At 38.4% G+C, this 13,523-nt stretch overlaps 1 protein-coding gene across 2 annotated transcripts in view; it reads right to left on the bottom strand.

The window, feature by feature from the left end:
• The window catches only part of LOC306860361 (intermediate filament family orphan 2-like), a 33,734-nt gene extending 20,778 nt beyond the window's left edge, over positions 1–12,956 (bottom strand). For both annotated transcript variants that reach the window (XM_079402021.1, XM_079402022.1), the window contains exon 1: positions 12,245–12,956. In XM_079402021.1, the coding sequence (XP_079258147.1) occupies positions 12,245–12,759 (515 nt within the window). In that variant the 5' untranslated portion in view covers positions 12,760–12,956. The remainder of the gene's footprint in view (positions 1–12,244) is intronic.
• Between the last annotated feature and the right edge of the window lie 567 nt (positions 12,957–13,523).

Here is a 13,523-nt window from a genome sequence, read left to right as displayed (position 1 = left end):
GAAATATTAAAAATATACTGTCTTTATGTTGTTTGTACAGTGTACATGTGAAGATTGTTTAAAAACTTTAATGTTAGGTGGGGTTAAGCGTGATTAATCACGATTAATTTTAGAAAAATGTGCGATTAATTAGTTATTTGTTTTAATCGATTGACAGCACTAATATATATATACATATATATATATATATATATATAGCTAGCTTAGTGCTAACATCTTGGCAAACCTTATTTTCTGTAAATGCAACACATTTTAGACAGTTTCAATTAAACTGAATTAGACAGATTGGATTATACATCTTAGATTGGATTTTAAAAGTTTTGTGTAAGCAACACAATTTTATTTTCAGATATTAATGTAGCACACATATGCATATAATTCATATATAGCAAATGTATAATGAATAAGATACAGAATATATGTATACAAGTTAATCTTTTCTGTGCAAAAATAAATATGTAACGAAAAAATTAACCTCTATTTATTTTAGTACTGTGACTTGACTTGACTTGAAACTTATCACGACTCGACTTGACTTGCTTAGGGAGAACCCTTGACTTGACTTGACTTGCTTGATTTGTCTGAACTGTGACTTGAGACTTGACTCGAGACTTGATGGTTAAGACTTGAGACTTGCTTGGACTTGACCATGTGTGACTTGTCCCCACCTCTGGTATTTGGCCTGTTTATACAAGACTCTGTCCATTCCTGTAAGCATCTTCTTTGGCCTGACGGAGCTGTCTGAGTTTTTTAGTGAACCACGGTTTGTCGTTGTTATAAGTTAGATGAGTCTTGGTAGGAATGCACAAATCCTCACAGAAACTGATATATGATGTTACAGTCTCTGTGAGCTGGTCCAGATCATCAGCAACTTCAAAAACACTCCAATCAGTAAATGTCGAGACAGGCTTGTAAAACTCGCTCTGTCTCATTAATCCATCTCTTTACAGTCCTTAATACAGGTTTAACAGATTTAAGTTTCTGCCTGTAGGTTGGAATAAGATGAACCAAACAGTGATCAGAGAGTCCTAAAGCTGCTCGTTAGACAGAGTGATATGCGTCCTTTATCGCTGTGTAACAGTGATCCAGTATATTACTGTCTCTGGTGGGACATGTAACATGCTGTCTGTATTTTGGCAGTTCGCGGGAGAGATTTGCTTTATTAAAGTCCCTGAGAATTATTAAAACAGAGACCGGGTGTTGTTCTGTGTCTGTGATCTGATCAGCGAGTTTCTGTAAAGCTGTGCTCTGGTGCACTTGCGGTGGAATGTAGACACTCACGAGAATGAACGAGCAGAACTCCCGCGGCGAGTAGAAAGGTTTACAGTTGATGAAAAGCGTTTCTAGATCTGAACAGCACATCTTCTTTAACACAGTTACATCTGTACACCCCCTCTCATTGATGTAGAAGCATGTCCCGCCGCCGCACGATTTCCCCGTTAATTCCGCTTCGCAATCTGCTCTGATCAGCGTGAAATTAGGCAGATGTAAGGAGCTGTCTGGAATGGTGTCATTCAGCCAGGTTTCTGTGAAACACAGAACAGCAGAGTTTGAAAAGTCCCTGTTAAACCGGGAAAGCAGGAGGAGTTTGTCTGTTTTGTTGGGTAGAGAGCGGAGATTCGCCAGATGGCGCTCGCTTCCCTCGTCTGCGCGTCCTGAAGAGTCTAAACAGCACTGCAGCTCCGCCGACTATGTTCAGCAAAACATCCAAATAATCGAAAACCGGTTGGAGATTTTGTGGAGCGCAAGGTCTCTAACATCCACCAGCTCCGTGATGTCGTCATGGAGGAGTGGAAGAGGACTCGAGTGGCAACCTGTGAAGCTCTGGTGAACTCCATGCCCAAGAGGGTTAAAGGCAGTGCTGGAAAATAATGGTGGCCACACAAAATATTGACACTTTGGGCCCAATTTGGACATTTTCACTTAGGGGTGTAGCCAGCGGTTTAGACATTAATGGCTGTGTATTGAGTTATTTTGAGGGGACAGCAAATTATAAAAATACACCGTTATACAAGCTGTACACTCACTACTTTACATTGTAGCAAAGTGTAATTTCTTCAGTGTTGTCACATGAAAAGATATAAAATATTTACAAAAATGTGAGGGGTGTACTCACTTCTGTGAGATACTGTATATATGCATGTATATATACCTTAACATATCTTGCAGATAGAGATGATGTAAAAAGCTAGAGAAGGCTATACAGGCCATAATGTAGTCATAAACTGGTATGTAAATGACCTTTTCTTAAAATGAGCTCCATCAAGTTGATTCTTTATCGTCTATTTTCTATCTTAAAAACAATTTAATACACTATAATTTTTGTTTCTATAACGTGTGAATATATCCCCTATAGCATTCTAAAACAAAACCAATCAGAGCACCTTGTTATCACTAGTTTTATTTTGATTTCTCGAGTCTGCTATTAGCTTATAGCCTGTTAGCATCGGCAGCATGGCTGCCGCTAATCTTACTTAGATTGCTAATACTCTATTCACACACATTACCATTGTTTCACTGTTACTTGCTAAAATGGCGGATTTGTGTCTACCTTTGAGTGCAGGTGAGGACACATTCGAGCTGCATTCGGTGCAGCTGGAGCTGGAGGCCGTGGAGAAGCAGATCCGCGACCTGGTGGAGAAGCAGGCCCAGCTGAGAGAGCGGAGAGCCGTGCTGGAAACATCCCGGACTGACGCTCACAAGTCCGGGGTAAGTATACAGCACGATGCTAACACTCCCACCACATCTACTCCGTGTGTTTCTCTGCACAGACCCTGTGCACCCAGGACGCGATCTTCCCAGATGTCCTTCACTCCGGCGCCGGGATGCCACGGACCCTGGGTGCACCAGCAGCGGAAGACGCGAGCCAGGCCCCGGGCGACGACCTCTCCGCCTCCGGTCTTCGAGATCGCCACCCGGAACCGCTTCGCTCAACCTCCGCGAGACGTCAGACTGGTCGTGGCGGCGGAGTCAAGTCAAGTCAAGTCACCTTTATTTATATAGCGCTTTTTACAATGCAAATTGTGTCAAAGCACTGACAAGGAGTGGCAACAATATATAGTGATATTCTCAATGTTACTCAGAAAACAGGATACAGGAGGTTTAACTCATTCGAAATACTTCTGCTTAATGTTACACTGTTAGATATGCAAAAGAAATCTCTCTTATCTCTTGCTCTGGCTACTGTGTATAGACCGCCAGGGCCATATAAAGATTTCCTAAAAGAACTTGCAGATTTCCTCTCAGATCTATTGGTCAATGTTGATAAAGTGCTAATTGTCGGATATTTTAACATTCACGTTGATAATACAAATTATGCGTTAGGACTTGCGTTTACTGACCTAATAAACTCTTTTGGAGTCAAGCAAAACGTCACCGGGACCACTCATCGTTTTAATCATACACTAGATTTAAATACATCGCATGGAATTGATCTTACCGATATAGATACCTCTTACCGTACCTCAAAGTGATGATGTTACTGATCATTTCCTTGTATCGTGCATGCTGTGTATTACTGATATTAGTTATATGGCTCCGCATTATCGTCCGGGCAGAACTATTGTTCCAGCCACCAAAGACAGATTCACAAATAACCTGCCTGATTCATCTCAACTGCTCTGTGTACCCATAAATACACATGAACTAGACAAAATGACTAGCAACATGGGCACCATCTTCTCTAATACATTAGAAGCTGTTGCCACCCTCAAATTGAAAAAGGTTAGAGAAAAGCGTACTGCGCCATGGTACAACAGTTATACCCATTCTCTCAAGAAATAAACTCGTAATCTTGAGCGCAAATGGAGAAAAACTTAGACGTTTTTAGAATTGCGTGGAAAAACAGTATGTCCAGATATAGACAGGCTCTAAAAGCTGCCAGGGCAGAGCATATCCGCAAACTCATAGATAAAAACCAAAACAATCCAAGGTTCTTATTTAGCACAGTGGCTAGATTAAACAAATAAAACACACGCCACCCTATCTAAATATTCCCCTCACAGTTTAATAGTAATGACTTTATGAATTTCCTTACTGATAAAATGGATAACATCAGAAATACAATATCAAATGTAGATTCTACTGCGTCTAGTATTTCAGCTTCATTCATCACACCCAAAGAAAAACTGCAGTGCTTTACAACTATAGGACAGGAAGAGCTAAATAAACTTATCAGTGCATCTAAACCAACAACGTGTTTATTAGATCCTGTACCCACTAAACTACTGAAAGAGTTGTTACCTGTAGCAGAAGAACCGCTTCTCAATATTATTAACTCATCGTTATCTTTAGGTCACGTCCCAAAACCATTCAAGCTCGCGGTTATTAAGCCTCTTATTAAAAAAACACAACTAGATTATAATGAACTGGCAAATTAAAGACCCATTTCAAATCTTCTGTTTATGTCTAAAATTTTTGAAAATGTTGTGTCTGCTCAATTGTGTTCCTACTTGCAAAAAAATGATCTCTATGAAGAATTTCAGTCAGGTTTCAGGCCTCACCAAAGCACAGAAACTGCACTTGCTTCTTGCTTCAGACCAAGGCTGCATCTCATTGCTAGTATTACTTGATCTTAGTGCAGCGTTCAACGCTATAGACCATGACACACTCATAGATCGATTACAAAACTATACTGGTATTCAAGGGCAGACTTTAAGATGGTTTAGATCCTACCTGTCCGATCGCTACCACTTTGTTCATTTAAATGGGCAGTCATCTGAATTATCACCAGTTAAGTATGGAGTACCACAAGGATCTGTCCTAGGTCCTCTACTATTTTCAATATACATGTTGCCCTTGGTAATATTATTAGAAAATACGGGATTAGTTTTCATTGTTATGCTGATGATACTCAACTATATATCTCAACAAGACCAGATGAAACTTCTAAACTATCTAAGCCAATAGATTGTGTAAAAAATGTAAAAGATTGGATGACCAATAATATCCTCCTATTAAATTCAGATAAGACAGAGATATTACTTATTGGACACAGTACACAGAATCTCTTGGATTACAATTTGCAACTAGACGGATGTACTGTTACGTCCTCAAAAGTAAAAAATCTGGGTGTTATATTAGACAGCAACTTGTCCTTTGAAAATCATATTCCCCATGTTACAAAAACAGCATTCTTCCATCTTAGAAACATTGCCAAGCTTCGAAACATGCTACCTGTTTCTGATGCAGAAAAGCTAGTTCATGCATTCATGACCTCTAGACTGGACTATTGTAATGCACTGCTAGGTGGTTGTCCTGCATCTTCAATAAACAAGCTACAGATAGTCCAAAATGCAGAGGCTAGAGTTCTTACCAGGTCAAGAAAATATGATCATATTACCCCAATTTTACAGTCTCTGCACTGGCTACCTATTAAATTCCGTATCATTTACAAAATATTATTACTTGCCTATAAGGCCCTAAATGGTTTAGCTCCTGCGTACCCAACTCGTCTTCTACCACGCTACAATCCAACCCGCTCTCTAAGGTCGCAAAACTCTGGACTTTTGGTAGTACCTAGGATAGCAAAGTCTACTAAAGGAGGTAGAGCTTTTTCACTTTTGGCTCCCAAACTCTGGAATAGCCTTCCTGATAACATTCGGAGTTCAGACACACTCTCTCTGTTTAAATCTAGATTAAAGACACATCTCTTTAGCCAAGCATTCACATAATGCATCTTATAATCTTGTACTGCAGTTATATCTGATCAAATGTACATAATTATTTAGCTTGGGTTGAACAAATCATTTTTGCTTAGATTGAACAGCAGCTACGCTAATTATGTCTCTATTTGTTTCTCTGATTCTGTCACGGGATTAACATCCTGTGGTAACTAGGAATTACAGAATCTTAAATGATCTGAGATGACCGAACACCTGAGAAAAGATAATGCCAACCCCTCAGAGGACCTCAGAGGATGCCAATGCTCAGACAACATACAGAATTACCAAATTTTGCTATAAGTTAAATATATTAAGTTTCTGCAATATATAAATATATTGTGGAAACTTAATTTCCTGTAGAGCTGCTTTGCAACGATTTGGATCATAAAAATCACTTGAACAAATAAACTTGAACTTAAAATCTGAACTAATCTCAAAGTGGGACTAATGAGCCACACCAACCATTCCATGCCCCATTTAACGATTTTCATTATGTTAAAAAATGACTGGCCTAATTATGAAAATGACTGAAAATTAGAATTAGCAAACATGGTTTGAAATAGCTTGTGCTAATTTTTTTTTTTGCTAGCTGATATGACTACTAAAATGTCTTGAAACTCTCCAGCACAGTTTTCTCAGGGTGTGATTTTGTAATCCAATAAGCTCTCAGCTATTTCAAGAAAAAAAAAATAATTGTAGAAAGTGGGTTGGTGCAGACTGAGGTTTCCTGTAATCATGAGTTCAGTGGTATGTTAGGCATGTAAATGATCACCTTTGCTTTCTATATATGCATGTTCTTTAACCACTGTTGTCAAGGAATATGCCACATTCTGTTCCTGCACAGTCATATGCTTAAAACAATGATCTCTAAACTCTGCTTTGATTTCTTATGATAAGATTCAGTATAAGTGTTCAAGTGATTGATCAAAGTGGTTTATCAGCCATTTTAAAACAATAGACCACATCGGAATTGCTCCGAGTCAATAAATTCATAAAATGACTCAAAGTCAAAGTGAGTTTGGAGGAACGACAAAAGTGAAATTACAATAATAGTATTATACAATTTGATACTAAAAGAAATGTAAAGTACTTGAATATAATCTAGCACCTCTAGTTTCAAAATTCTTGCAATGGGATAAAATTATTCAGTACTGACTGAGTTACAAAGTAAATTTGAAAATAAGCCTGTGCTTTCATTTTTAACTAAAATGAATGCCTCATGCCAAGTCTGTTTTAGACCTTTGAATTTAGAAGACCACCTTCCCCCCCACAAAATATATGGAGGGCTCATTAATCCCTGTACATGCAGGTCTGCTGCAGCATACTGATTCACAGGAACAAAATTTCCTTTTTACAAAACTAAAAGAATCCTACCTTTTATAATATATATATATAAAAAGAGTGCTAAATGAAAATCCAGACAATATGTGCAAAGTTGACCTACATATTGATCCATCTCCAGACAGTCCCATGGGTCTTCAGGAGTGCACATGTGTGTCTGCACCCAGACACCAGAAGAAGAGCGAGCTGCGTTTCAGATCGATACTTTCAACAATCACACACACATGAACACACAGATCTAAACCCCTCCCTTCTGTGCCAAAGAGGGTCTATTTAGAGATATAGTACTTGGTTATTATCATTTTAACTGTGTTATTCAATATTCCATTTAAATGTAACATATTACAAATATGTAATGTGTAATTACAAATATATTTAAATACACAACAAACACATTTTGATAGAAATAACATGAACCCCTGTTTTATGTTGCAGGCCAGTTTTCAGAAATACAGTACTGGTTCATCAAGGATTTTTATTTTTTTACATTTTTGTTGAAATTAGTCCAATTTGTGTCAGTTTGACTTGTAACGTAAACATCCCACCCAGAATTAAAAAATTATACAAGCGTTAAATTATATTTTAGTTTACCATTAATGCTTATCAGAATATTTGGCAGTACAATTTGACCATATTATCTCAAAGACAATAGAATTAATTATGAAATTACATATTAAGAGGTTTCTAAAGTACTCTTAAGTTCAGCTAATTGCATTAAATTATATTAAACCTATAATACATTTTCATTTAAATACAATTAACATGCAATTATCTGTTCAAAGCCATTACATTCACTTCACACTTAAGGGGAAGTCGTGGCCTAATGGTTAGAGAGTCGGACTCGTAATCGAAAGGTTGTGGGTTCGAGTCCCCGGCCGGCAGGGATTGTAGGTGGGGGGAGTGAATGTACAGCGCTCTCTCCACCCTCAATACCACAACTGAGGTGCCCTTGAGCAAGGCACCGAACCCCCAATTGCTCCCCGGGCGCTGCAGCATGGCTGCCCACTGCTCCGGGTGTTCACGGTGTGTGTGTGTGTGTGTGTGTGTGTGTGTGTGTGTGTGTGCATTTGTTCACTACTCACTGCTGTGTGTGTGCACTTGGATGGGTTAAACGCAGAGCACCAATTTCGAGTATGGGTCACCATACTTGACAATACGTCACGACTTTACTTTATATTATTTTAAAGTGTACTATTTCTGTAAGAAGTACTCTTTTTAAAAGTATGTTAAAGTGTACTTCTGCTCACAGGGGAACAGCCAACATCCAAACTAGCAAGATGGGGCAGCCACTTGCGTCACTAGGGCTTTTGAGGTTCAGTTTTTGAATGCATAATGTCTTGGCTGGCTGCGTCTACTGCTCCATCAGTTTACAGAAGCTGGAGATGTACAAACCCACACAATAAACACAGTCATTCAGAAATGCATCTATTTACCTCATAACTGACAGCTTTGCACCAGCTGAATCTATCTATCTGGCGGAAATAAAATATTTTGAAAATCACTCGTGTGCATCATCATGAATAACTTGCTAGCTCAGAAGAAAAAGGCAGAATAACCTCTTTCAGGGAAACTAGCAAGCCTGAATAATTGTTAGCAAGACTGGATGGATCATCAGCTTCCATCTATGGATGTCATCATAGTGTGAAAGAATATGCAACTCAGTCCTGAGTGATCACAACATGAAAATAATGTCTATTCTGTACATATGTGGAAACTAAAAATATTTGACGGCAGTCTATTGAACACTCATGAGTTTATTGTAAGTAAAAATACTACATAAAAATAATCGAATCTCACTCCTAAGGTCAGTCAGTCCAATTAGGCCTGACCAGACCTTTTTCAAACTCAGTTGCAATTATCATATAAAATTATATAATAAAAACAATGTACAAAAATAATATCTAAAATATTCAAAATAACATATATAAATAATAAGACATTTGAAAAAAAAAAAAAATTAGAAAATAATAATAAAAAATAAAATTAAAAAAGTGGTATTTTCTTTCATCACACCAGTTGATAGCCGTTTCTTGGAAGTGTAAAAATGTTCAGAATGTACTAGTTCCCATGATTTTGGACTCCCAGCATGAGTGGGGGGCAGAACTGATTTCCTGCCCCGTGTGGCAGCACTACTGAATCATTCTCTGGAGAGATGACCTCACTTTGCTGCGAGCCTATCTCCTGTTCACACACCATTGATCCCCCACACATGCAGCTACTGCCAACATCCCTGACCAGAACTGGACAAACGTCTACGGCCATGGCTTTACAGCCCGACTCACACGGGTCAGTGGAGAGAGTCTGCTGCGGTTATAAAACACCTTTTGAAAGCGTGCGTTCCTCAAAGCCATCGACTGCAGAATGCATGGCTTTTGTGCTAGGAAAGGTTTATAGGTTGAGTGTATTTCACTGAAATCTGGAAAGTGTTTAATCACAAAGCTAGAGCTTAGAAATTATAAATTGTCCCCCAGAACAACATTCATATGGTATGTGGATAAATAAATATGATTTAAAACTCTGTTTCTTAATCTAATCTTTGGCAGAATCACTCCAAACACATGCCTTTAGAAATTAAAATTAAAGAATTAAAATGCTATTCAAAACCAAAAGAGACTTCTAGTGTTCATAATTTCCAATACAATAAAAAAAGTAAGACATTCATCTTCCATGGAAGTCCAGAACAATTGAATAAACCGGAATTTCTATCAAAGCCATGGAATTCCCACAAAGGATTAATCAGACAAAGAATTCCAATAGAACGGGAGGATGGGCGAAGAATTCGCACGACACTCCGAGGGGTGGGGCAGATGACTCCATTCTCTAGATATGTTAAGCTCCCTAAAATCAGTCAGTCAGTCACTGTCGGGATGATTTGTAGGTTTGTGCTGTTTTGACAGTCAGGAAAATAACTGGGTTGAATGTTTTTTTTTTCCTTTCAACAATAATGGTTTTTAGCATGCTGTGCTCAAGTCAGGAACAAATCCCACTCCTAAAGACCTCAGAAACTCTGAAAATAGCCAGATGCGATTAAAATCAGCAAATGCAAACACATTAACAGACTGCAGTTCCTTTTAATTTGGCTCCACGTTACTTTGTACTTTAAAGAACACAAGCTACTCAAAACATTCAGCCTGTTGCCAAACCAATGCCTAATTTATAAGCCGGTTTTATATGTGTTTAAATGATTTCCTAGGAGACAGTCTTTGCATATGAGCAAGATGCCACATGTTCCACCGGTCTTGGATAGCATTTAATATAACAGACCACCAACATCCATCCTAACTGACCGGCTGCTACTGTGACACTCTATCTGAGGGCCAAAACAAACACGAGATGACAGCAGAACTAAGACAGCAATGCAAAAAAATAGTTAATTTTGTGTTTGCCATCTAAGAAAAGGCAAACATATGACTATTTACTCAATCATTTATCTCAAAAATAGCACATTCCTAACAGCACGGCTATTGTAAGCACTGAATAATCAAAGGAAGCAGGCACTCTTTATGAAGTGGGGTTTTTAGCTCACTCAAGATCTGGAAATGAATCATTGTGTGGCTCATTCGTCCACGACAGACTACATCTGTTCTGGCAGACGAGAAAAGCCTCTATGGGCCTTAATAGCCAAACTATTAAATTATTGTTACAACAGAGCCACTGAGACAAACTAAGATAGCAGCACAGACAAGAGGAACAGTCTGAGAAACACAAAAGCATCTCAGGGTTACTGTAGTTATGGGGTTTCTAGATGACCGGAAATGCCTTAAAGTTACAGTAACTCATTTGTATTGAGCAACAAATGAGCCCCCACACTGTCTGCCAAACAAGGAATTTGGCACAAATGTTTTGTTCATCACTTTCCCAGCAGCAAACACATAAATCAAGCATCTTTAAGCAACAAGAACAGGAAATGTATCTTCTAAATCAACATGCATTGGTCCATTCCTATTGCAAATGACAAAAATAAATGGTTGAATCAGACAACAAACTGAATGACACAGAAAAGAGTATATAATCAGGGGAAATTCCTTATGTATGAACCAAACCCACACAAAATGGGTGGAAGTGTATTGCGTGGACCAATAACAATAATTATTAGTCCCCAAAGAGAAAAAGAGAAACTGTAAAGAGATTCTACTGAAGTTCTAGGGCAGATCCCACAAACTGCTATTGAATGGGATGGATTTGCACAGATCCCCATTTGGAGGAGAGAAAAAGCTAATGGTTTCTGTCAGATAAAATGTCACCCCTGCTTTCTCAGGTTTCATATCCAAACTGGACACTTTGTAAAAGGATACTGGAGAACATACAGGGGTTACTGTTAAGACACTGAAAAAAACCAAGCCCCAGGGACAGTAGCACAATACAGAAAGGAATCACACTCTTGTTTACTATGAACACACAGGGGGCAAAGTTTTTGTTTTTAGAATGAGAAGGGCTATTTTGTTTAAAATAATTGATAACCCAGCCAACAAAAGTATGTTCTAAGAATGTTTTCTTAACATTCCCATTAGGATATAATTTTTTTTAAATGTTTTCTGAATGTTCAAAATATCCATCTTTTTTTTTTTTAATATTTAAAAAATTTTTTTTATGTTTTCTCTTGGGTATGTGAATGTTAGAGAAAACAACAGCTTTGAGAACATTATTAAAGACCAGATAACTTAGAACAAATGTTTAATGAATTTTATCTTACATTCACCAAAGTTATGAGAACATCCCATGTTGGGAATATGCAGATTAAAAAACAACAATTTTAATAACAAAAAAATATTTTAATAATGATAATATAACATTTATTCAAATCTTTTTTGTGATTTTGGCTGTTTTGCTTGTTTTATAATTATTATAATTATTATTTTAGATCAATAATATATTAAATGGGTAACTTTGACATTTTGGTAAATAATAGGCTAACGTTAGCCATTACTCAATATTTTGGTCGGTCAACCCAATTATTGCTCTATATCTATCTAACGGTAAGCATAGTTTTGGTCAAAGTGCATACTTTCCATAACACAATATTACAGTTATTGTTATTAATGTAAAACCAACCAATAATGTAACAAGCTTTCGTTTTGTTTCAGACAGTGGATGAAAATAGATAGTTACCAGAGTTTTATCGTAACAATAATTGCAGTAACCATAACGTTTCTTGATTTACAATAAAATTGTTGATAAAGACATTAAGCTTCCCATTTTTTTTCAGACAAACACTTGAAATAAGCTCGAACTGGACTTACTTTCTCCTGTACTCGTCCCTCTCGCGCTTGACTTTGGCCAAAACATTGTACAAGGCCCTGAGTTCAGGTGTGATGGTGTCAATCTGAACCCCGACACCTTCGGGATGAGTCCAGGACACTCCAGGCCCCTGATGGGTCTCAAATCGTCCTCCGTATCTGGCGGTGTGCGAGAAACTCCAGATTCTACCGGGGAGTCTCGACTGACACGGTGCGTTTGAATAAGGCTCGAGGTTCGTCTGGACCGCTTGCTCCCGGGTAAACAGCAGTCGGTACCGGGATTGCTCTTGGGCGTGCTGCAGCTGGATCTCCAGTAACTTATTTCTGCGCTCTAACTCGTGGACTTTGGAAAGGAAGCAGCGGAAGCGGAGATTTAAGGTTTTTAACACATGAATGTTGGAGCCCAAATCGTTTCTCAACGCGCTGGTTGCCATGGCGCCGGACCCGCTCCCAGCAGCGGATTCATTGAACAATATCGGGTTGAGAACCGGGTCCGGAAAACGACGAGGTAAATCCATCTTTATTCGTGAGCAGTGTTTCTACGCATCAAACTGCAGATGCTGTGAAGCAGCATACGTCACCTCCATGCTCTCGGACGCAAGGTGCACTCCCTTTATCTAATGTCACACAAATAATAGGCCATAGTCGCGCTTCTAGCGGTCGGATCAAGCGCATTGACAGGTACACATTTCATGAACTCCCAGCTGCCCTCCTACCATCCGCTGGTGATGAAACAGGCTGGTTATTGGTCTCAACTCGCCGTAGAGACTTCAGCCCAGTCTGAGAACACCATCCGAAGGAAACGGGAGGAGAGGAAGACATGTCCGCTCCGCCCTCCAGCAACAGTCGCATTGGCTACTCCTGTCTGTAAGACACGCCCTTCTAATTAGCATATTACATGAGGGGCGCGGGCATTTAGTGCTGTGCCTTTAAAAGGATTTACATATTAAATATTTGGCTTTGTATACAGTGTTCAAGAAGTTATAAAAGAGAACTTTGTTTATTTGTGATCTTGATAATATGACACGGGGTCATTATTATAGTAGCTAGCTATTTGAATTTAGTAATTTAAAATCAATATTTTTTTAAGTTGTAATTTAAGCAAATGTTTATATATAAAGGATACATAAATGTTTAAATATGCTATAAATATGCTAAATCACGATTTGACACTTTTCTTTTTAGAACATTTATAATTGTAAATCATTATGATTAATACTCAGAGCAGAGGATTCATTAATAGTTATAAGTGCGATTGTGCTGTTCTTTTCCCACCAAAATG

This window comes from Barbus barbus (genome assembly GCF_936440315.1).
Source record: "Barbus barbus genome assembly, chromosome: 41".
In the NCBI taxonomy this organism is placed as follows: domain Eukaryota; kingdom Metazoa; phylum Chordata; class Actinopteri; order Cypriniformes; family Cyprinidae; genus Barbus; species Barbus barbus.
This window is presented reverse-complemented; position numbering and strand designations above follow the sequence as displayed.